This window comes from Ictidomys tridecemlineatus, chromosome 3 (genome assembly GCF_052094955.1).
Source record: "Ictidomys tridecemlineatus isolate mIctTri1 chromosome 3, mIctTri1.hap1, whole genome shotgun sequence".
NCBI classification, from domain to species: Eukaryota; Metazoa; Chordata; class Mammalia; order Rodentia; family Sciuridae; genus Ictidomys; species Ictidomys tridecemlineatus.
Window position 1 is genome coordinate 213,343,404 of NC_135479.1, and position 23,185 is coordinate 213,366,588.

General features: G+C 58.2%; 1 protein-coding gene across 2 annotated transcripts in view; it reads left to right on the forward strand.

Annotated features, from left to right (window-relative positions):
• The window catches only part of Abcg1 (ATP binding cassette subfamily G member 1), a 58,409-nt gene extending 41,813 nt beyond the window's left edge, over nucleotides 1-16,596 (forward strand). For both annotated transcript variants that reach the window (XM_005323465.5, XM_078044689.1), the window contains exons 6-15: nucleotides 2,348-2,493; nucleotides 3,811-3,934; nucleotides 4,168-4,282; nucleotides 5,806-5,954; nucleotides 6,107-6,208; nucleotides 6,963-7,131; nucleotides 7,872-7,972; nucleotides 8,068-8,226; nucleotides 11,715-11,833; nucleotides 12,924-16,596. In XM_005323465.5, the coding sequence (XP_005323522.2) occupies nucleotides 2,348-2,493; nucleotides 3,811-3,934; nucleotides 4,168-4,282; nucleotides 5,806-5,954; nucleotides 6,107-6,208; nucleotides 6,963-7,131; nucleotides 7,872-7,972; nucleotides 8,068-8,226; nucleotides 11,715-11,833; nucleotides 12,924-13,152 (1,413 nt within the window). In that variant the 3' untranslated portion in view covers nucleotides 13,153-16,596. The remainder of the gene's footprint in view (nucleotides 1-2,347; nucleotides 2,494-3,810; nucleotides 3,935-4,167; nucleotides 4,283-5,805; nucleotides 5,955-6,106; nucleotides 6,209-6,962; nucleotides 7,132-7,871; nucleotides 7,973-8,067; nucleotides 8,227-11,714; nucleotides 11,834-12,923) is intronic.
• The last annotated feature ends 6,589 nt before the right edge of the window (nucleotides 16,597-23,185 follow it).

Here is a 23,185-nt window from a genome sequence, read left to right on the forward strand (position 1 = left end):
GAGGGGCTCCCCAGGACAGGCCTGGTGCAGGGTCGTGGTGTGAGGGGGAGCAGCCAGGACCCGGGGGTGGCTGCCCACAGGGCCAAGCAGTGATGCTGATCTGAGCACATGGGAGCTCCTTCGGCCCTGGATAACCCTGGCCTCCTCCCCCAGCACCCGGAGCTTCCCTCTTTGACTCGGGATGTAAGGCCCAACTCCTGCCACGGGCCTGGTGGCAGCTGAATTCGCCTCTTCCCTGAGGGGACCCCAGGCCAGCAGCCTTCCCCGCTGTGGCTCTGCGGGCCTTCCCCAGGGAGCTGGTGGGCAGTGCACACCTCAGCCAACAGGAGGGTCCATGGCGAGCCCTGCCCCTTGGGCCCCCCTGCCTTCCGCACCAGCTCTGTCTTTGATGGCGCAAAACTTTGCACCATGAATCCAGGCTCCTGTCAGCGTCTCCAGGAGGGCCACAGAACCCACTCTGCCTGCCAGAGTGGAAGGGACCAGGGACAGATGGCACCTTGTGAGAATGGAGGTGCCTCCTGGGAGGAGGGACTCCCGTCTGCGTGTCCTCTGTGGGCCGGGCCTAGGACGCAGATGGGAAGGACGCCTGAGCGTCTCAGCTGGCTTGTAGAGCACAGGTGACTCAGGGACGGCCCCCGGCCCTCTGACTGACTGTCCCCGAGGACCCTGGCACCCCCCACCTTGTGTGCTGGGGGGACTGTGGAGAGGGCGCCCACCTGCCATCCCTGCAGGACCCCAGGCAGTTCTGTGCCCTGCAGATCTTCCTCACCTGAGGCCCGGTTTGTGCCCACCCTGTCCTCTTGGCCAAGTGCAGCCTCCTGCCCCCAGAACCATCTGGCAGCTCTGCTTCAAGGGCAGAGCCACAGCTGGCTCCACACCCTGACTCACTTCCCCCCAACCCCCTCTGTACTTGGGTGGCGTTGTTTTTGTCTTATAAAAACACAATGGGATGGAATGTTCTAGCAGGTAGCGGAATGTGCTATTCACAGCCTTCCTTTCCCAGAAAGGGCGCCTCGGCCCTGGCCATCCCTCTGACCAGGCTGCTTCTGCAAGAGAGGTCTCCGAGGGCAGTTCTGCAGCTGCCAAGCCTGCAGTCACCAAGGCCCCCAGGGGAGCTGAGTTATAAGCACTGAGGGATTTTTATTTGCTTGTTTAGGCAAATGCGCATAAACAAGAGCCCACCGTTCCTCTGGCCCGTCTCTGACACCAGCCTGCGTAGCCCCACTGCTGCGCCACGTTGCAGACAAGGGCTGGCCTCGGGGTGGAGGTGTGGTGGGTGGCAGAAGGACAGGCCCCCAGCAGGAGAGGCAGAGCAGGACTGGAACCTGCCCAGCAGCAATGCCCTGGTTCTTTGTCACCAAAGCTCCACTTTGCACTGACTGTGCATAAATAATTCAAAAGTACAGTCCTCCTTTCGGGTGACCTCATCTCCCCAAGAAGCGGCGTCCTGGGGTCCCCTCCCTGTGGCTGCAGGGGCCCAGTGCAGGGCTGCCCTTCCAGGGTGAGGACAAGGATGGGCAAATTCTGGAGAGAGCTCTAAGGCAGCCCCCATTAGGCCTCAGCAGCCACCAGGGTTCACCTGGTCATGGCAGCAGGAACCAGCCCATGCCCACTGGAGATGGCTGACCTCCTGAGTCACCTGGAGGTGGCCCGTCCTGGGCTGACGGAGGGCTCTGTGCACGGTTTCTGTCTTAGTGCTCAGCCACGTCCCTGGGGCCAGGATCTGTGGACAGGAGCTCTGGTCATCATCCAGTGCCATTAGAGGCTGTTTTCCACTGACGCATGCACAACAGGTTTCCTGAGGGACCCCACGGTTTGTGACCTCAGGGCTGTGATCGAAAGCTTTGTGTGAGCGATAAGCACGGCACCCGCCTGGTGGCTGGCCATGGGCAGCAGGCCTCGTGTGCCAAGTGCTGCACCATGGATTTTGCAGTGGTTTGATTTACTGGTCACAGTGACTCTTTGTGCTGTGCTGGTCAGCAGCCTGATCATCCATCCAGTTTTATGTCTGTCAATCCCTCAGTTGACCAAATATTTACCAGATGATTTCTCTGTGCCAGGCTCTGGGCTGGGCCTGGAAGTGGAGGTGTTGGGGTCACCTGCTGAAGGACTCAGGCCCTCGCCACGTCTCAGCCTCTGGGCATCACGGCCTCCCTGGCCAAAGTCAGCACTGTCCACGAACTTGGAGGTGCTGCTCACTTGGGTGGCTCCAGTTTGCAGGTCCCTGGGTGGACTGGTGACATGTGTCCACCAGAGTGGGTAGCAGGCAGGCTTTGCATGTAGGCCCCGGTGGACAGAGAGACCAGGAGGGCAGCTCCTAAAGGGGCCTTGGTTCTACCTTCCCCAGGTCAAGGAGATCCTGATGGCACTTGGCTTGCTGTCCTGTGCCAACACCCGGACGGGGAGCCTGTCAGGCGGCCAGCGGAAGCGCCTGGCCATTGCACTGGAGCTGGTCAACAACCCTCCAGTCATGTTCTTCGATGAGCCCACCAGGTAAGCCAGAGCCAGCCTGCTCTTAGAGAGGCCCTGCCCGTCCCTCCTGCCTGGGCGCAGCGGGGACTCTGAGCGCTTGACAGAGCGGCTGCTTCACTGTCCACTGCTCAGACACACACGTGCTCGGCCCTGTGCCGGGCATTGATGGTGGGAGCTGATCTGAGGGAAACGTGCCCGTCTCTCCCGTGACACGGAGTTCCCTGTGCACAGCCACCCTGGCCAGGCCCTCCGTGTGTCCTGGAAGCCACTGCATTAGCTCTTCAGTGGCTCAGAGGAGCCCACAGGAAGGATGCCCACCGTGAGTGGCTTGCCAGCTCCATGCCAGTGAGCCCTGACACCAGTCCTGGGGATGCCCCCTTCGGTTGGAGGCTGTGGGCAGAGGCTGGCTCTGGAGCCACGGGCAGTGAGTTGGGCCGCCTCTTCCTAGTCACAGCATATTCAAGTGTCCCCAGAAGAATGAGCCTCAGGGTTCAGGTGGGCTGCTCTTGAACCAGATTTTATGTCGCCTCCTTCCTGCCTGCTGGCTCCCCTCTCCAAAGGCCAGCAGGTCCTGACAGCAGCCTGGGCTGTCTGCAGGGAAGGGCACATCTACCCTGTCCGCTCAGCCCAGCCCCGTGCCCGCCCTCAGCTGGTGGTGCCTCAGGCAGCTCCCTAAAGGTGTTTGAGAAACAGCGGAGCAGAGAAGCCTTCAGCCCTCCTCCAGCAGGCTGCCTGTCCTGGGAGGGGAGCTTCAAGGGGCTGCCGGGCACACACTCCTTGCCCTTGCCCTGTCCTGAGGAGTGGAGGGACAGGAGCAGAAGTGGACAGGGCTGGGGCACTGAGAAGGGGAAGGAGAAGAGAGGTCACCCCAGAACCTTCTGGAGAAGAGCCCATGGCCATCCCATGGAAGACCCCCTGTGTTCAGTGAAGCACCTGCCAGAGTGTAGCCTGGCCCAGGTGCCCCAAAGCCACCCCTCTGTGGCCGACACCCGTCCCCAGTGCTGCCCCCAGTGGGCCCAGGGGCAGGGGATTGCAACTGCTACCCAGAATGCTTCTCGGAACTACACTTCTACAGTCCCCCTCCCAAGACAGGTGGGGACCCCCTGTGCCCCACCCAGCTCCTCAGCAAGACCTGCTGGTCCCCTAGTAGCACGCAAGACACTCAGCCCCTGCTGTGGCCCCTCAGCAGCCCTGAGGCGGAGCAGAGCCTCACCTTGAGGACCTGCAATGGCAGCTCTGGCCCCTGCCTCCGTGGCAGCGGCTTCCCAGCCCCTCCAGGACCTGGGGCAGCGGGCTTGTCCCTGCTGCCCAGTGTCTCATGGTACCCTTGACTTGCAGCGGCCTGGACAGTGCCTCCTGCTTCCAAGTGGTGTCCCTGATGAAGGGGCTGGCCCAGGGAGGCCGGTCCATCGTCTGCACCATCCACCAGCCCAGTGCCAAGCTCTTTGAGCTCTTCGACCAGGTATGAGTTCCCAGCACCCTCCTGGACCCCTCCCAGATACTGCCTGGGCCCCTCCTGGCCCCCACCCTGGACCCCTGCCCCAGACCCCCACCCCGGCCTCCCAGCCAGGTTGAGGCTGGTCGGTCACCCCCCCCCCCATGAGTCCTGCGTGTCTGATGCCTGGCTGTCGGGAAGCCTCTGCCACTGTGGTCATCGAGGCCAATGGATGCCTTCTCTTTCCTCACTGTCCACAGCTTTACGTCCTAAGTCAAGGACAATGTGTGTACCGGGGGAAGGTCTCCAACCTGGTGCCCTACTTGAGGGGCTTGGGCCTGAACTGCCCCACCTACCACAACCCGGCAGACTTTGGTGAGTGGCGCCCAGACCAGCTGGGAGGAGGGGCTTCACATTGATCGACTATCCCTCAAGTGGCTCGGGGGCCATCTGGGTGGAACTGGTAGAGAACAAAGAAGTTTCCTTGTCTCCTGGTGGACACATCTGATGGCCAGCTCTGTGTCCTCACCTCATGATGTCATTGGTCCCTGGAGTTAGGGCCCACCTTACATCCAGGATAAACTCCTCTCAGATCCATGACTGATCCCCTGTGAAGACCCTCCCCCAGGTCACACCGAGGCTCCAGGTGCACATCCCCCCAGTCTTCCTGCCTCAGCCTCTCTCTCTCAGTCATATTTCTTTAGGACTCTGGCCTTCTGCCCCAGAGTCCCATGACTGCCGTGGCATTATTTCCAAGTTAGGCTTAGCAAGCACTGCTCCTGGGAATGCTTCTCACTCCCGAGAGGCAGGCTGCGGTGACGGGGAGGGGAGAGACAGGGAGACAGGGACGCTGGAAGGAAGCGAGAGGTGAGGGGCAGCTCTGATCAAGGGGAAGGCTTGAGCATTTTTAGAAGTCGTGATGGAACTCGTTTAGAGTCCATAGTTTATAAACTAGAGTTCCACCCGAGAGAAGGGACAGGTGGGCAGGGGAGGGGAGGTGGGACCCGAAGCCTGCATGGAGGTGAGCTTGCAGAGGAAGGGCGGCAGGAGAAGAAATGGGCCCCCGGGAGGGTGCAGAGGCCCTGGGAGACAAGGTGCTCTGCTGAGAGGGGAGCCCAGGGCTGTGGCCCCGGGTGGGTGAGGGACAGCCAGAGCTTGGAGACCTCGCCTGGCCACCCAGCGTGGCCTGGAGCAGGGTTTTATGTAGGAGTGCTTGGCACCCAGCTTCCGGCCTAGGAAGAGAGCAGACCGCCGGGGACAGGGAGCTTTGGGCATCTCGGGATGGTGTCCAGTGGGAACCAGGGCAGGGCACAGGGAGGAAGTTGGGGAGCAGAAGGTTGGAGAGTGCAGAGGCCTCTGTCCAGGAGTGGGGTGGGCAGAGGAGGCCGGGGCAGAAGGGAGCTCGACCAAGCGAGTCTGCACGCTGGGGGAGGGAGGCCAGGGTGGCGTTGCACCAGGACCTGAGGGTACGGGCGGCTGTCCCATGGCCTCGGGCACCCAGCACACCATGCGGTGGTGGGTGTTCCTCCTCCGTGGTCTCCTGGGACTCCGTGGGCTTGGCACATGGCCCAGGTGAGCTCTTTGCAGAGGAGCCTGCCGCCTGCAGGGTGTGGCTGGGAAGGCGTTCAGTGAGCTGGGGAGTAAGGCCCCGGCCGGGCTTTCCAGGCCCCCTGACCCTGCTGTCCACCTGCCGACGTCCTACAGCCAGGCTGGGGCTTTGAGGGCCGGGTGCCGACTGGTGAACGATGTGGCCTGCACCACTGCCGTCACCAGGGGCGTCTCGGGGACTGCTAGGACGCTGCCTAGGCCCTCCCACAGGCCCCAGGGAGCCTGTGTCCCCATCCTGCCGTGGCGCACCTGTCGCGGGCCTGGTCTAACCCACTCCCTGTGTCCGGCAGTCATGGAGGTGGCGTCAGGCGAGTACGGCGATCAGAACGGCCGCCTGGTGAGAGCAGTGCGCGAGGGCCTGTGCGACTCTGACTACAAGAGAGACCTAGCGGGAGACGGCGAGGTGAACCCCTTCCTCTGGCACCGGCCCCCCGAAGAGGTAAAGCAGGCAAATGGATTGATGGGATGGGGACAGGTGACGCAGGCCCCAGAGCCCAAGGTTCCCCCCACCCCCGCAGGCGGGTACCCCTGCTTCACATGGAGGCGTGGCCGTCTGGGGGCTCACGGGTGCCCTTCCCGCCGTGTCCCCAGGATTCTGCCTCCATGGAGGGCTGCCACAGCTTCTCTGCCAGCTGCCTCACCCAGTTCTGCATCCTCTTCAGAAGGACCTTCCTCAGCATCATGAGGGACTCGGTAAGAGCGTCCTCTGGGCCTCCCGCGGGCCCTCCTCTGGACTCTCCCGACCCAGCTTCCAGGTGGCTTTTCTGCCAGCCACTGCTGTCTGTCACTGTGGTGACAGACGATCCCGAGACGTCTGTCCACACGAGCCAGGGCATGTCTGGCTGGTGCTGAGGGGGGTGGCAGCTCAGCCCCATCTGTCTTGTCCTGGGGCTGGGGACGGAGGAACAGCTCCCATCTGGACTGTCCTCCTGGAGCCTCACAGAGGGGGCAGTGCAAGAGGGAAGCAAGGGGTCAGCAGTGGTCACTGGTGCTCATGGTCCAAACAGGCCAGGTGGCCGAGCCCCCATCAGGGTGGAGGGGGAGTGCACCCCCTCAGAAGAGCAGCCCAAGGTGTGAGCACTGGGCGGGCCAGCGGCCCCTGATAGGGAAGGAGCGGGTGAGTGGGTGCCCTGATAACACCAGCCGTGGAAGTGGACAGGCTGGCCTCCTGGCTGGGAGAGGCAGGTGCGCAGCCCGTGGTCTGCAGTGCAGGCCTGCCGATCCCCAGCCTGCTCTCCCCGCTGCCCCGGCCCCTTCCTGTTAGCTGGCCTTGAGGAGAAGTGAATATGGTAGTCAGCACTCCCTGACCACAGAGCTGGCCGCGCAGGACACGCCTGTGGCTTGGGCAAGGGCGAGGGCTTGTTTCCCTGGGGCCTGAGGGAGGGCATGTAAGACCCCCAGCCCAGAAGCCAGGCTCCTGCACAGGGTAAGGTCTGTGTCCGCCCAGGTCCTGACGCACCTGCGGATCACCTCCCACATCGGGATCGGCCTCCTCATTGGCCTGCTCTACCTGGGCATCGGGAATGAAGCCAAGAAGGTGTTGAGCAACTCTGGCTTCCTCTTCTTCTCCATGCTCTTCCTCATGTTTGCCGCCCTCATGCCCACCGTTCTGACCTGTGAGTGACGCCCACGCCCCGCCCTCCGGTCCCTGGATTCCTACCCAGCAGTGGGGGCCGGGGCCAGCTGGCCAGTAGATGGGTTCTCTGAACGCAGGGTCCTGTTTCTTCAAAGTCCACTTATATGTGGACAGATGCAGGTTTTATTGTATTTGCTGTTAGACACCAAAATATGGTGTTGACACCAAAGGACCGAATCTCTAATGGAAGACAGTCAGACACGGTAGACGGAGGTGGAGGGACATTTCGCTAGGGTTTCTAATCCGGAGCCCTCACACAGCTACGTGAGCACCTGCAGTTCAGTGTGGGCATGGCCTGGGACGCGTGCTTTGGGATGGACAGGTGCTTTGGGATGGAATTCCAGGCAATTCTAGCCTGCTGTTGACCATCTTGCGCTGCATGGTGGACAGCTGCTGCGCCACAGGACCCACACACACAGGCGTCCTGCCTGAGCTGTCCTGAGTCTCTAAGAGCAGTGTGCCCTCAGCCCACGGGATGGGCAGCCTGAGTGGGCCCCAGGAGGTAGAGGGAGTGAGAGCCAGGCGTGGTCTTCCTCACCGCCCTGTTCACCACTGCTCTGGCTCGGGGAGGGCTGGCGATTCCCCAGGCTGCCAAGCCCTTCATCTTGTGCTGAGCCTGGAGAGGCCCGGTGCAGGCAGGTGCTATGCTGGGCGCCCATGGCTTAGCCCGAGGTGCTGTGGGGACTGCCGTGTGACCCTGTCTTCTGCGTTGTCCCCTAGTTCCCTTGGAGATGGGCGTCTTCCTTCGGGAACACCTGAACTACTGGTACAGCCTGAAGGCCTACTACCTGGCCAAGACCATGGCCGATGTCCCCTTCCAGGTGTGTCCGCGGGCTGCCCTTTGGAGGCTGGGCGGAGGGTGGGAGGTTTGGAAGCAGGTGGGCTGTCCAGGGCTGACGGGCTCTGTTGTCCCCAGGTCATGTTCCCCGTGGCCTACTGCAGCATCGTGTACTGGATGACCTCGCAGCCGTCGGACGCTGTGCGCTTCGTCCTCTTTGCTGCGCTGGGCACCATGACCTCCCTCGTGGCTCAGTCTCTAGGCCTGCTGATCGGAGCGGCCTCCACGTCCCTGCAGGTACCTGCAGAGCAGCGCTGCGGGTGGGCTTCCTCCACCCGCCTGCCTGGCCCCGCTGCCCTGGGGGCTCCCGCCCTCCCTGAGACCTTCCTCTGAGTTCTGCCCTGTCCAGGTTGGTCCCAAGGGGAGGAAGGCATGGTCCTGGGTGGCCAGGAGAGGTGCACTGACAGCAGACAGTGGCTACAGCACGTGCACTTATGGAGCGCCTGCTGCATGCTGCCATGCCTCTCCACTGTTGCTAAACCTTAGCTCACTTAGTCCCAAACACATGATTTTACGGGTGGGGAGACTGAGGCCCAGAAAGGCAAAGGACTTGTTGGGGTCACACAGCTGGCTCCAGCCAAGCGCCCTATCCCTGCAGCATGGTTGGGTCTGCGCTACTCAGCCATCCCTGGGACACCCCCCTTTACGTGCACCTGCTCCCCACCCCGGCCCATCCCTGTTGTCTCAAGAAGCCTGGTTCCACCCCCCTGGACCTGCCAAACCACACGTCCAGCTCAGGGTCTCGGGCCAGTCCTATCCTTGGGAATGAGACCTGCAGGTTCACTCTGTGCTGCGAGGCCCTGAGGTCCCGGACAGTTCCTGGATTGTCCACCGCCAGCAGCGGCTTAGCCTCTGGGGCCTTCGTCTCCTCGCCTGTGGGTGGGACAGCGGTGGTGTCCACCTCGTGGCATTGTGACAAGGGTGAAAGATGACACTCTAGAGAAGGTGCTAGGCACCCGCCCCAGCCAGGCCACAGGGACACCCGTACCCCCTCCTCTAAATGGCCCTGAACGCTAAGGGCACACTCTGAGCCTGCCACGCTGGCCTAGCCCCCAGAGGCCTGGCTTCCCCTCCCGCCCTCTGGGGACACTGCACCTCCCCACGGCTCCCACTCACACCAGCTGGGCGCCTCCCGCACCTCGGGAGCACTTTCTGGCCAGTTCACCTGCTTCCCAGCAAGCTGCCCAGGCCTCCTGCTGCCTCTTGCCCTCCGGGCAGCCTGCCTCAGGACCCCACGCAGCCCTGCTGCCGGCCCTGCGGACTACAGTGTCCTGCTCCAGGGCCGGCCTCAGTGTCCTGCTCCAGGGCCGGCCTCAGTGTCCTGCTCCAGGGCTGGCCCTGCGGACCACAGTGTCCTGCTCCAGGGCCGGCCTCAGTGTCTTGCTCCAGGGCCGGCCTCAGTGTCCTGCTCCAGGGCCGGCCTCAGTGTCCTGCTCCAGGGCCGGCCTCAATGTCCTGCTCCAGGGCCGGCCTCAGTGTCCTGCTCCAGGGCCGGCCCTGCGGACCACAGTGTCCTGCTCCAGGGCCGGCCTCAGTGTCCTGCTCCAGGGCCGGCCCTGCGGACCACAGTGTCCTGCTCCAGGGCCGGCCTCAGTGTCCTGCTCCAGGGCCGGCCGCACCCAGGGCAGCTCCACCCACAGCCCTGCACATACCCGCCAGGCCACCTGGGCCAGGATGCCCCCCGACACCCTTGCTCCCCTCACACCCACCACACATGCAGGTACACACACACGTCACACATTCACAGCATAGATAACACACGTCACACACACGCACCACAGATACACCACACACACCATAGATAACACACATACAGTACACCCATCACAGATACACCCAGTCATCACACACACACAGCGTAGATAACACACATGTCACACACACACAGCGTAGATAACACACATGTCACACACACACACCGTAGATAACACACATGTCACACACACACACCGTAGATAACACACATGTCACACACACCACAGATACACGCCATAGATAACACACATACAGTACACACACCACAGATACACACACATGTCACACACACCATAGATACACAACACATCACACACATACCACAGATACACGTCACACCACATACACTCATGTTGTGCACATATACATACACTCATGTTGTGCATGCATACATCACATACACCATAGATACACACATACAGTACACACACTAGATACACACCACACACACACACCACAGATACACAGCATAGATACATACATACAGTACACACACAATATACACACACACCACAGATACACACATGTTGCACACACACGCACACACCTTAGATACACACCATACATACCACAGATACACACCATAGATACACACATACAGTAAACACACCAGATACACACACACCCCACAGATACACACAAGTCACACATACTTCGTGCATACCACAGATACACATATCACACACACACCACAGATAAAGACCACACACGCCACACATACTGCAAATGCACACATACACACACACCACAGATACACACCACAGATACACACCACACACACCAGAAATACACATACACTATATACACCGCAGATACACTCACACTTTACACAATATATATGCACATACACTACACATATCATGGATATACACCACACACACCACAGATACATATACTACACACACCACAGTATACATACACTATACACACCATGTATACACACCACACACACACCACACCACAGATACATATACTACACACACCATGTATCCACATACACTACACACGCCACACACATACCACAAATGCACACACACACACCATACACACACACCACAGATACACATACACTATACACACCATGTATACACACCACACACACACCACGTATCCACACACCATAGATACATGCTCTACACATACCACAGATATACACATATATACACACAACACACACATGCCACAGGTGCACATACCACTCATACCACATGCTGTACATACACACACTACACATGACACACAGCACACATACCACACTATAAATATACGTACCTCATACCACACAACCAAATACACCTTGCACCACACACAGCACAACACACATGCACGTATACACCATATACCACACACACACCTTGCACACACCACACGTACCCACACACACTGGCCACACCACACTTGCACGCATACCTGCCCCTGGTGAATTGTGAGTGGACTGTAAGTGAAGTCACTGTGCTGTGCTGCTGTCACCCAGGTGGTGACAGCCCTAGGTGTGCCATGCCTGGGAGAGGCTGGAGCCCTGCCCTCAGGACCTGGTGAGCAGGCGCTGTCCTCGGCTGCCCGCTGAGGAGGGTGTCTTCTAGTGGGACCTGCAGGGGACCTGGCATCAGTCTGGCTTAGGGACCAAGGTATCCCAAAGAGGGTCCCCAGACACAGAGATACCACCCAGGGGTCAGCCCCCCTCAGGCACACTGGTCACCTTCCCAGAAGACACTGGCCACCTTGCTGGAGGGTGCTTCCCTCCCACTCCCCTCCTCAGCCGGGCTGGGCAAGCCACTCTGCAGGAGACCAGCCCCGGCCCTGAGGCCATGCTCTCTGCTGCCCGCCTGCTTCTGGTCAGCTCATGAAAACTCTAGCCCTTTGGGGCTCATCTTCTAGCCGAGGTGACTGTCCTCAGGGCCACTGTGCAGGAACTCAGGAGGACTCCCCAGCTTCCCCCAGTAAGTCCTGTGTCCCTGCCCTGTCCCCAGGTGGCGACGTTCGTGGGTCCTGTGACGGCCATCCCGGTCCTCCTGTTCTCAGGGTTCTTCGTCAGCTTCGACACCATCCCGACGTACCTGCAGTGGATGTCCTACATCTCCTACGTCAGGTAGCGTGGGCAGTGGCAGGGAGGGTGTGACAGTGACAGGGTCACATCACTGTTAATGAGCTTGTGTTCACAGGCCACTTTGTGCCCGCCAGCCAAGCACATCCCAGAGCAGGGCGGCTGTGCCTTTCATTCATTTCCTAGTTTGGTGAGGGTCTGGCCCACCCTCACCACCACCTGCACACACATGTGCATGCACACGCATACACACGCACCCACACATATACACACACAGAGCAGGGACGTCAGACCCTGGAGAAGCCCCTGTGCACCCTCATATTCGGGTGTGTCTGGGAGCCACCTTGGGCGGCTTCTGTATTTTACTTGGAAAGAGTCACAACAAGGTCCTGGTGGCTGGTAAATGTTAAGAGGAAATCCACGGGGGAACAGGTCATCTTGCAAACATCCCAGTGTCACTGCACAAGAGCCTCAGGCCCAGGGACCGTGGTTTCTGAGTGGCTCTTGGCATGTGGCCCTTCTGTGGACAGTGCCCAACTTTAGAGCTTCACCCGCCCCCACTGCAGCCAGTCCAGGTGGCACACACAGTCCAAGCTAGGCACAAGTGCTGCTCTTCTGAAAGGTCAGCCTAGACCCAGGTGCGTTGTTCAGGAAAGGAAGCCGACACAAAGCCCCGCAGAAGGCTTTCCCCAAACACGTGTGTGCAGCTGAGCAAACCAGAGGCCTGGTCTTTAGTCTGAAAATGAGTGTTTTTGTTCTGGCTGGGCGAGGCAAGCACAGAGGGTACACAGCGTTTTATCCCAGTGCTTGTATGTCCAGGCCAGGGTGTCCAGCCCCTGGTCACATCTAACCATTAAAAGGTGCGCAGTGTTGGAAGGAATCCAGTGTCCGTCAGCTCATTCGCCACTAAGTGGGTGCATCTGCTCATCCCGTTGCATTTTGCTGGAGGAAACAAAATTGGGAAGAAGCCTAGTGGGGCTGTTTCTTGGGCTCAGCTCAGGGCCCTGTTGAGAAGCTCAGAAGCTTCCGGAAAGAAAGCTGTGGGGGTCTGGAGGCCTGCGGGGCATCGGGCAGTAGACTGGCCTGGGAGCGGCTGAGCAGGCGGGCGGCCCCACGCGGGCGCTTTCCTCCCCAGGTATGGCTTCGAGGGCGTCATCCTCTCCATCTACGGGCTGGACCGAGAGGACCTGCACTGCGACATCGACGAGACCTGCCACTTCCAGAAGTCGGAGGCCATCTTGCGCGAGCTGGACGTGGAGAACGCCAAGCTGTACCTGGACTTCATCGTCCTTGGGGTTTTCTTCATCTCCCTGCGCCTCATCGCCTATTTTGTCCTGCGGTACAAGATCCAGGCAGAGAGGTAAAAGCCCCGGACGGCTGCAAGGAGCGAATGAGACATGTGGCCAAGGGCCCCCGAGTCGCCGCATGGCCTGCGCCCGAGACGAGACTGGAGACCATGCGGGCTGGAGGGCTCCGAGTTTGCTCCTCCGCCCGGCTGGGTCGGTTCTTCTCTCCATCACCTTTTCTAGCTGTAACTAGGAAGATGTAGAAAGGTTCGTTTTTTACACACAGGATTTAAAACCGCCACAGCTGGTGACAAGGGGCTCCCGCGGTAAGGCTCTTCCTGAGGCCCCGTGACGCTGCTCCTCCCTGAGGTTGCCTGGGAGCTGGATGTCCTGGGGCAGGAAGTGCGCGGGCAGGACCCCACATTAGGACTGCGGTTTCTCAAGGTCATCTTCCTGAGGTTTGTCTCTTCTCCATCCATCAGAGTCACTTTTCCAGCCAAAAGTCGATAAATTGCATTCATTTTAAGAAACCGTATCTTTTTAGCACTTGCTGAGGACTTACCCAGGGTAAATTCCACGCTCTGTGTAGAGGGACAGGGGTTCCGCCTGATGCCAGAGTGGGTCCGTGAAAGGTCCAGGTGCCACTGCAGGAGGAGTGGCTCCACACCACCCCACTCCCCAGGCAGCACTGCCCAGCTGACCACAGCTGCAGGACCAAGTGGCCACCTCTTGCAAGCCCTTTTCATTCCCATGTGCTTCTTATTTTAAGCAGACTACATTGTTTCTTCCTAACTTTCTGACCACCTTCATTTTTCCTAAAAAAGAAGATAACCCCTGTTGATTTCTAAAGAGGTCTCCTCCTGGCTCCTCTCCCACACCATCTACCTCCGCAGAACCTGGGAAGCTGAGCTTAGGGGAGTTGCAGCTGTGGCCTGGGGAGATGAGTCAGCTGGAGCAGCTGGTGAGGGGACAGCTGGACCAGAGGTGCCATGAGACCCTTCTTTTTCCAGAACACCTGTGCTAGAGCCCTCTCCTGTGAAGGCTGTGTTTTGCGTGGGCAGGTCGCTAACCTCTCTGAGCCAGTGTCCTTGCCTGTAAACAATTGCACTAGACCATGCGCAAGGTACCTTCCCGCTCCAGAAGGTTCTGAGGTCCCTCGCTCGTGGCCCCAAAGCTTTCGTTCCCTGCTGGTAGAGAATGGAACGTGTCTGGATTTTACTTCCACGTGCATCTGGTTGGAAAATGCTTAGAGAGTCTTTTTATTTTTTTCACTCCTGGATCTTTTTTAGTAAATCCAATTGAAATGCAAGTAAAGTGTAGTTTTAAGTTTGCTTGTTCTATACAGATATAGCCTTCTAGATTCAGTTTGGAACCAGGGTCAAACTTTGCCTTTATAAAAGTCTTCATTTGATTTCAAGTGTGAGACGTTGCTCACAGGGGAGGCCTGGGAATGGAGTTGGAAACGCGAAAGCCCTGTGTAGAGCCTCAGAGACCCCCAGGCGGGGCCAGCCCAGAAGCCCACCCCCACCCCCACCCCTACCCCCCGGGGCTCACGGAGCCTTCCTGCAAGGGGCAGCGCCACAGGCCCACAGGACATGTGCTCCAAAGACAGCTCCCTTCTTGCAGAGCCTGAGACTGCAGTGCCATACCTCGGCAAGTTCAGAAGGGACCCTGACGTTCCCCTAGATTTAGAATCCGTTTCCCAAGAGCACCAAAGCTCTCTGAAGGGATTCTCCGCCTAGAAGTTTCTGCTTCCCCATTTCCAGTTTCCACTGTGATCCCTTAATAAATAAGGATCTGATTGGGGTCCTTCCAAGGGACAGATCTCTGGGACAGATCTCGGGCTGTCCGCAGCTGGAAGGGAAGGCACATGCCAACTGTGACAGGGTTATTTTAAAGGCACCCACCCCTCAGCACAGTGTTGCTGGCCCCTCCCCTGAAGTCCTGAGAGGGCAGCCTGGCAGGCCCGAGGCCTTCCACCCTCTCCGGGTGCCCTCTCCCAGGGTGGCTGTGTGTCTACAGACATGCGTGCACGGGGACGTGCTGGTGTGCAGACCTGCTCCAGGTGCGTGTCTGGTACTGTGGGTCTCCCTGTCACCCTGCTGACCTTGTGTTCCCGGGTGCTTTGGTGAACACCTGCCCCAGTGAGCTAGGTAGGACAGCAACCAAGCAGCCAGCTGCGTTTCTAAATCATGGTGGTCAAGCTGCGTGACGGCGCTTGTTCCTGTGCCGGGATGTGACCCAGACAGCGCCCCGCGTCTGATGCCTTTGGTGACTTCTGGCTGTAACATCCCTCCCAAACTCCCCACTTCTCCACTTCTACTCTGCTGAACACCAGCAGACAATTAAGCCCCTCTCAAGCTCCTTTGAGTGGGCGGGCCTGTCCCCAGGGAGGGGAGCAGCCCTGGAGCACCTGACACAGCTGGGGCTGGAATATGACCCCGCCACCTGGGGGCACCTTCAGGACCAGGACAGGCACCAGGAGGGTTTTAAGTGTAAACTCATGTCAGAAGCCCACAGAGGGTCGTTTTCCCCACTGGAGGTCAGGCGTGGTCGGTGTCCACCAGGTAGCAGCCACCTTCGTGGGTGTCAGAGGGCAGAGCACAGGGTGCCATGTGCTGAGCCAGCTGCTCTGCGGGTCCTCTGTTCCTTTGCTCCTTCATCAAATCTCCCCTGATCCAGCCACGGCCTGGTGCTGTCCTGGGCCTGGCCGAGGGAGCTCCAGGCCACCCCTGCTGTGCCTGGAGGCTCCGCCCTCTTGCAGGTGAGGAAAGCCGAGGCTGGAGAGGCCAGGCTGTGCTGCGGCCCCGGAGCTAGGAAGAGCAGGGGGGGCTGGAACCCCGGGCCAACCCCATGTTCCTGCTGTTTTACTTTGCTCTGCTGCCTCCTGTTCGTCACGTGCAAACGTACCGAAGATGCAATAAGTGCAATAGTACATCAGCAGATACTCGTTCAGTTATCCGTCTTGCCAAGCAGATGGCTGAGGTGAGGGAGGTCTGCATCTCCTTTCAGGGCCTTATATCCAGTGCCCATTTGGGCATTGCTGGCTGGCCTGGGGCTGCTGTCAGCTTGTCTCAGTGGAGAGGGACCATCGTGCCCTTGCCTGGTCCCTGCACAGCACCCCTGCAGGGACTGGGGCTCGACGGGGCTAATGTGGCTGTGTGTGTCTACAGACATATGTGCACATGTGTGCACGGGCACGTGCTGGTGTGCAGACCTGCTCCAGGTGCGTGCCTGTTGGTGGTGTTCTGTGACATTCTTCATCTCAGTAGCAAGGTGGTCTCTGAGCCCTCACTGCCTTCCACCCCAAAAGGAAAGAGAGCTTTCTCTCACCTTGTGCCTGCTGCAGATGGAAAGAGTGTGGTCCTGCCCTGCCGAGGCTTCTGTCTGACGCCAGCTAAGTCAGGGGACAAGACGTCAAACAAAACCCAGAGGGCAGAGGGAGGTGTAGAGTGTATGAAGAGAAAGTCAGGTAATTTTAAGGAATAAAGACTGCTAATAAAATATTTTGTATAAAACTTTTTACTTGCATTCAGTGTCAGATGTTTCAAGTGATTGGTTGGGTTTTACCAAGTGAACTGAGGCTGAGGTTGTATTTGGAGTCTCTTTGTCCCCTGGTGAGAGCTCTGTTCATTTCCTGATGACACCTCTGCTGTGGTCCCCTTGCCCCCTCAGGGCAGGTTCTATGTGGACTGCCCCCGGTGTGAGATTTCCTACTGTCCTCCCAGAATCCTCGCCCACATCTCCTGCTGTGTTCACGTGACCCCAATCTCAAGGGTGCCAGACCAGCTCCAGGCTTGGAGCGAGGGTAACATGAAGGCCGCTGCCGGTCCTACATGCAGCAGCCCATTTGGGCTTGCCCAGCTGTCCTGCCCCTTGGTCCTGCCATCGGTCCTCTGCACCACTGCAGGGTCTCCACCCCCAGGACCCAGGGACACTCCAGCAGAGGACATCCCTGCTGGCTGCTCTAGTGCTGCAGGAAATCCCTTGCTCAGGCCCAGACTCTGCTGAGAAGCTGCTAGGGGGGAGGCAGCCCTTGGGAGGTTTGGCCCCAAGTCAGGGTGAGCGGGACCAGGAATGGGGACAGGTGCTGCCTTAGCTCCCGGCTCCTGGCATGTTGTCCAGATGATGTGCCTGAAATGGTCACTTTCCAAGGGCAGCAGTGGCTTAGGCCTGGGCTTTCAAACTGGACTCATTCCCACCTCTAGGACAGAGAGCAGGCTGGGCAGGGTCATGGCAGCCACACACAGGGGTCCGTGCAGCCCTCTAAGGGAAGGGAGGGAGGGAGCGTGGGCATGAAGGGCAGCGCCCCAGGTGGATGCACACAAGTTGTGTGCACGTGGCTCTCAGGTTGCTGCCCCCTTCCCCCCGCTGCCCTCTGGGCTGCCCGCTGCCCTAACCCTCCAGCCCTTTGCATCACAGATAACCCCCTCCGCCACCCAGCAGCCTCTGGTGCCTGCATTGGGGGCTGTGCCTCCTTGGGAAACTCCCTGGGAGCAGGGAAGAAAGAGGCCCCACACCCCTACCGCAGTTGGATCTCACCTTTGCAAGCTCGATTCAGCCTGTCCCGTGGCACCCCCTGACCTAGGGGGTACATCTGAGACCCCCAGAGGGTGGCTGACATCACACGTAAGAAGAACCCTCTATATAGGAGCATGCACCCCCAGGATTAAGTTTTATCTATAAATTAGGCACAATTGAGAGATTAACAACCAACAACAGAACAGTCATACCAGTGCACCATCACAAACGCCTTGTGGACATGTTCTCTCCCTCAAAATGTCTTCGGCCTCTGTGGACAGTGGCCATGGGTAAGTGGCAGTGTGGATTGAAGCCTGGTGAGGGGGGACCACGGACCAAGATCCAGGCTTCCGTGGGGCTGGGCTGGGGCTCAGTGGCACAGCGCTTGGCTAGCATGGGTGAGGCCCTGGGTTGGATCCTCAGCACCACAAAAACAAACAAGCAAACAAACAAAGGAGAATAAAGAGAAAAAAAAGAACCCGGGCAGGAGGAGGCTGAGGCCCAGGCCATCCTCTCTTTTCCCTTTCTCCTTCTGTCTTCCTCAGCCGCAGCTCCTCCTCCTGTGGCCTCTCCACGTGCCCCTCAGGGCGCCCCTCCAGCAGGTTTCGGTGCCCGCCCAGCATGCCCCCGGCCAGCAGGGAAGCACGCCCTGCCTGAGGAGCGTGAGGCTGATGGTGTGAACAGGCCCAGGGTTGGGATGCCTCCTGCCTCAAAAATAGTCTCCTGGCATCAAAAGGAGACCCCACCCACGCCCACGGTCTCCTGCGTCCCCCAGGTGAGGCAGTCCCGGCACTGGGGCAGAGCCCGGGCTCCCCCGCCTGGTGGCCACGGTCAGCGGCAGAGGCAGGACGGGAAGGAAGCACAAAGCACCCTTGTCCGTCACGCCCTGGGGCCTCGGCTGGCCCCGCCCTGCTCCTTGAAGGGCCTCCCACACGAGGGGTTCACTTGCCCAGCCTCTCGCCTTTCTGGTCACCCCTTTCAGGTCCACAGCCAGTGGGCACCGGTGCAGGGGTGTTAGTGTCACTGGGGAGCATGGTTTGGGGACGGCCTCTCTGCCCCTGAGACCTTGGGAAAGGTGTGAGTCCAGGCCACACTATACAGAAGGTGAACCGGGAGGGTTCCTCTCGCTGGGTGGCCCGTCCTCCTGTGAGTGTCTCTGCTGAATGAACGTAAGGGAGGGTCTGCCCGGCCCTTCAGGTGCCCCGGGTCTGTACCTCGACATGGACTTCAACATGCCAGAGATGGTGTTTGTGTCTAGTGACATATGAGATCTGGTCTCTGGACACCTGGGAGCCCCTCACCCTGACGTGGTGAGCTGGCAGAGGTGCTGACCGGCTCAGCGGGGAGCAGTGAGCCAGGACCTGCCCTCGTGTCCTGCTTGGGGGCCTCCTCAGTGCCCCGAGTCTCCCCTGAAGGACACTCGGCCAAGCCCTTCCTGCTGGTGCTCCGGGCTGGCTCCTCACTCCTGCTCCACCTGCCACATGCAGGCACGCCTGGGGCCCTGTCCGAGCAGGGCAGTGCGTCCCGCAGGCTCCTCGAGCCTCACGGAAACTGCCAAGTGGGGGAACTGCAGGCTCGTCCACGGCAGGAGTTGCCAAAACAGCTCGCATCTTAGGGGAGCCCGACCTACATCTCCAGCTGGTGGACGCACCAGGGGTTGACGGGAAGTTAGGAGCTGACAGGCTTCTGGGGGTCCTAGGATGATACCTAAAAACAGTTTGGTTTTTCTGAAAATATTTTTATGGACAATGGTGGAAATTTGCTTCTTAGAACTTTACATTTTTTACACTTCTGTCATTGTGATCTCTGGAGATGACCTTTTGAATATGGACGTCCACAACTTAATCATAAATATCTCATCATTACTCACTGGCCAAGTGAGAAACAGTGGCAGAAGATCCTACCACCAGATTCCCAATACAGTGGACCGTTTGGGCAGTGCCGTGCTCCCCCGGGGCTGAAGTTGCCAGGTGTGCCTCCCCTCCCCTGGCCTCTCTGCACTCCATAGTCCTGTAGGTGCCTGATCATAGCCCAGTGGAGGAGAATCGCTACCTTTTACCCCTGGACACCCTCTTTAATCTTTCCCCTGTTCCTGCCCCAAAGCAAACGTCAATGCAAATGAGTTTGCAGACAGTGTGTGAACTGTGATTGATAATCCTAATGGGTAATTGTTTATCTATTTTTATAATGATTCATGGAGAGCCCTACCTGGACTTAGCCATGCTACCTTAGGATATAGAGCGGCTGCCCACCAGGAGATGTGCACTATTAGAAGAGTGACACACACAGGGACATATATGTTATATTGTAAGGGTCCGGCGAAGCGTCGGAGAAAGAGACCACACAAGAGACTGGCTTCATGCAATTGGCAGGAGGGAGTTTATTGAACCAGCATGCTGAGGTTCCAGGCTCACTCAGGAAGGGAGAGCAGCCCAGAGCCCAGAGCAGAGGTCAAGCAGAGCTTAAGTACACTTTTTGGGGAGGGCGGGGGGCTTTGCATACATCAGAACAAATCATCATGAGGCGCGGGAAAATTGAACAACAACTCTGAGACATGATTAGTACATTCATTGGCGGGAACAGGCTGGGCAGGGGTGATTGGTCACTTCTAAGCGGGGTACACATTCAAACTGATTGGTTTTAGGGCCTAAAGGACTACGTGACAAACTACACAGAATCCCAGGTTATTAGACAACCAGTGGAAACAGTGGAAATATTTACTGGGCAGTTCGGGTATTGTCCTAACAGCTACAGGGATTACAGGTTTTGGGGGTAGCAAAGGAATTTTAACAATACCTAGTTTTTCACTTTTTAACTCAGGCCCTGCAGCTTGGAAACTTTACAATGCCCGGTCTTTTACACTTTAACTCAGGCTTTGCAGCTTAGAATCAGCTTAGGAATTTTTCCTTTACAATATGTTCAGAGATAACATTGGCTCCTCGGGGCACTTGTTCCCTTAGCTGTTACACTCTGTGGGGACGCTAAGCCAGGACAGACCTGAGATGGGAGTGTTCTGACGCACCCAGGGCTGCCCGCCTGTCTCCGCAGGCAGCTCTCGTTAGAGTTGTGCTTGTGTTTTTTGCAGACTTGAGTTTCTTGAACTTGGTTTCTGAAATTAGATGCCAGTTATGGAAATGTGCCATACACCAAATAAACATTGTTACTTTCGGATTTCTACTTCTCCCTCTTTTCTCTTCCACTCACTGGAGCTCAGACCTGCCGGGGAAGTGAGCCCAGGTCGGGTAGAGCAGCAGGGTGGTTCCTCCATACGTGCCCTTGTTCCTAAGGAAGCAGATCCCTTGCTAGGTGTTAAGATGGAGTCGGATCTGCTGGGAAGGAAATTAGGGGATGATGGGGATGCCTCCAGCCCCGAGCTCCACACCGCTCTTGATACAGGTCGTCCGAGGTCCAGTGTCCACCCACATGCCATCTCATTTTACTGCCATCAGAGCCACAGAGCTACTACCAGTCCCATTTTTCAGATGAGGAAACTGAGGCTCAGAGACGTTAGACAGCTTATGCAAGGCCTCAGAGCTGGTCAGTGGCGGAGGCAGAGTTCAGACCGCCACCGTCAAGCAGGCGGCCAGGACTTCTGTCCACTCATCATACTTTCTTCCCTGGGAAGAAGATGTTTAGGTTTGGGAGCACAAAAGGAGAGCCCGTTTTGTCCCAGGAAGTACCCTGGGGAGTGGAGAGTTCTCCCAGCCTTTCCTTAGGCATCGGGTGATGTGCCAGCTTTATGAGGGTCCTTGGGGCGCAGGCATGTTGGGCTGTGCCCTCCTCTGGGGCTGGAGGAAGGTGTGTGTGGGGACAGGACAGCAAGACCCACCGGGCCAGGCACTGCCTCAGCCCATGTGCTCTGTACCGGCCTACAAGATGACGGGGCTGACAGCAGAACACAGTGTGCCCCTCCCTACTGCCAGACTCTGAGGACACGGTGCCCTCCCTGAATGCCCCCCCCCCCCGCCTGCCCTAACACAGCCATTGCACCACACCAAGGCCTGGAGCTTCCCATTCTGGCTTTAGCAACTGTGTGGCACACCATCGTTGGAATGTTCCAGAATCCATGCAGCCATTTCTCTTCTGAGGGGCACTACTGTGGTTGTTCCTACAGTCAACCGTGCTTTAGTCAATCTGGGAAATCAGCAAACATCCTTCTGTCCTCACAATCTGCCTTTCAAGCTGAGAAGTCCTTCTGGAAACCAAGGAAGGAAGGAAATCCAGGATGTGAGACAGAGGTGTGGAGAAGAGCGGCCTGCAGGTGGCGCTGCAGACCCTGGCATCCAGGTGAGGCCTGCAGGCAGGGGCTCTCAGGACTGCAGGTGTGTGGCGCACCTGATTCCCCGTGAGGCTGCAGGCTGTTTGAAGCAAGGAGACTCCTGAAGGTTTTGTTGTTTTGTTTTTAGCTCATTGCAGTTATACATAATAGTGGGGTTCATTTTGACATACTCAGGCGTGTGTGTAGCATAGTTTGCTCTATTTCAGTTCCCAGAACTTGCCCTTCTCTCCCTCCTCTCTGCCCTGGCCACCACTGTCTATAGGTCTTCCTCTGTCCATTTTTATTTGGCACATCACAGTTTATGTACAGGTGGGGTCCCCAGGATGTTCTGAAGAACTGGAGGATTCCCCTGCCATTTCCCCTCTTGGCTGTCCCCATGTCTCCATGCAAGCCGTGATGCTGATCTGTGCTCGGTGCTGCCCTGCTCTAAAGACACCAAGGCAGTACCCCCCAAGGCCTCACAGCCTAGCCACTCCTTGGCTCTGTGTCCTGGTTTCTCCTGATTTTCTCGTCTGTAAACACTTGGGTGCCCTGTTTGAGGGCAGGTGTCAGAGGAGACAGGATCTTCTCTGCTCCCACACAGGTAATTCCCCTGGTTGGCGAGGACTGGGGTGTATGGGAGGAACACAGCAATGACCACACCTATGTAGGTGTCCAAGGGCACCCTCCAGAGCTGAGCACTCCAGGGGCAAGGGGCCTGCCCTCCAGGACAAGAACCAGGGGCAGGTCTTGGGCATCAGAGAGGGTCAGCAAGACAGAAGGTCAGTGGAGTCTAGGCCAACAGGTGCAAGGACAGCTGCCCAGAGAGAAGCAGCAGATGATTTGGGCACACTGAGTGTGGTCTCCCAAGCTCAAGGGCTCTGATAGGCCACCTCAGATGCCACGTGGCAGGACAGATGACATTGAGGGCCAGGTGAGCCGGCCACATGTTGGTGTTCCATATGCCCTTGGAAATGAACTCGCAGTTTTCCAACTAGGAAGCCAGACATCACCTACGTGGGCAAATCAACAGAGGTGTGAATGCACATGTGTATATGAGATATCTTCACACACACAGAAGTCACTCTGTTGAAGGGGACAGCTGGACTTCGTGTCTGGAGGTTTGCAGAACAGTGCGGCCTTCACCACCACCTCGTCTCAGGGTGCTGTTCTTGCCCACAAGGAAACCCCACTCACTAGCACCCACTCCCGGGCTCTCCCCAGCCCAGACCCTGACCCCCTTCCATTTCTGTGGATCTTCCCGTGCTGCACATCTTAGGGAAATAAAATCATACAGCACGTGCTCTTTGTGTCTGGCTTTTCCATTTAGCA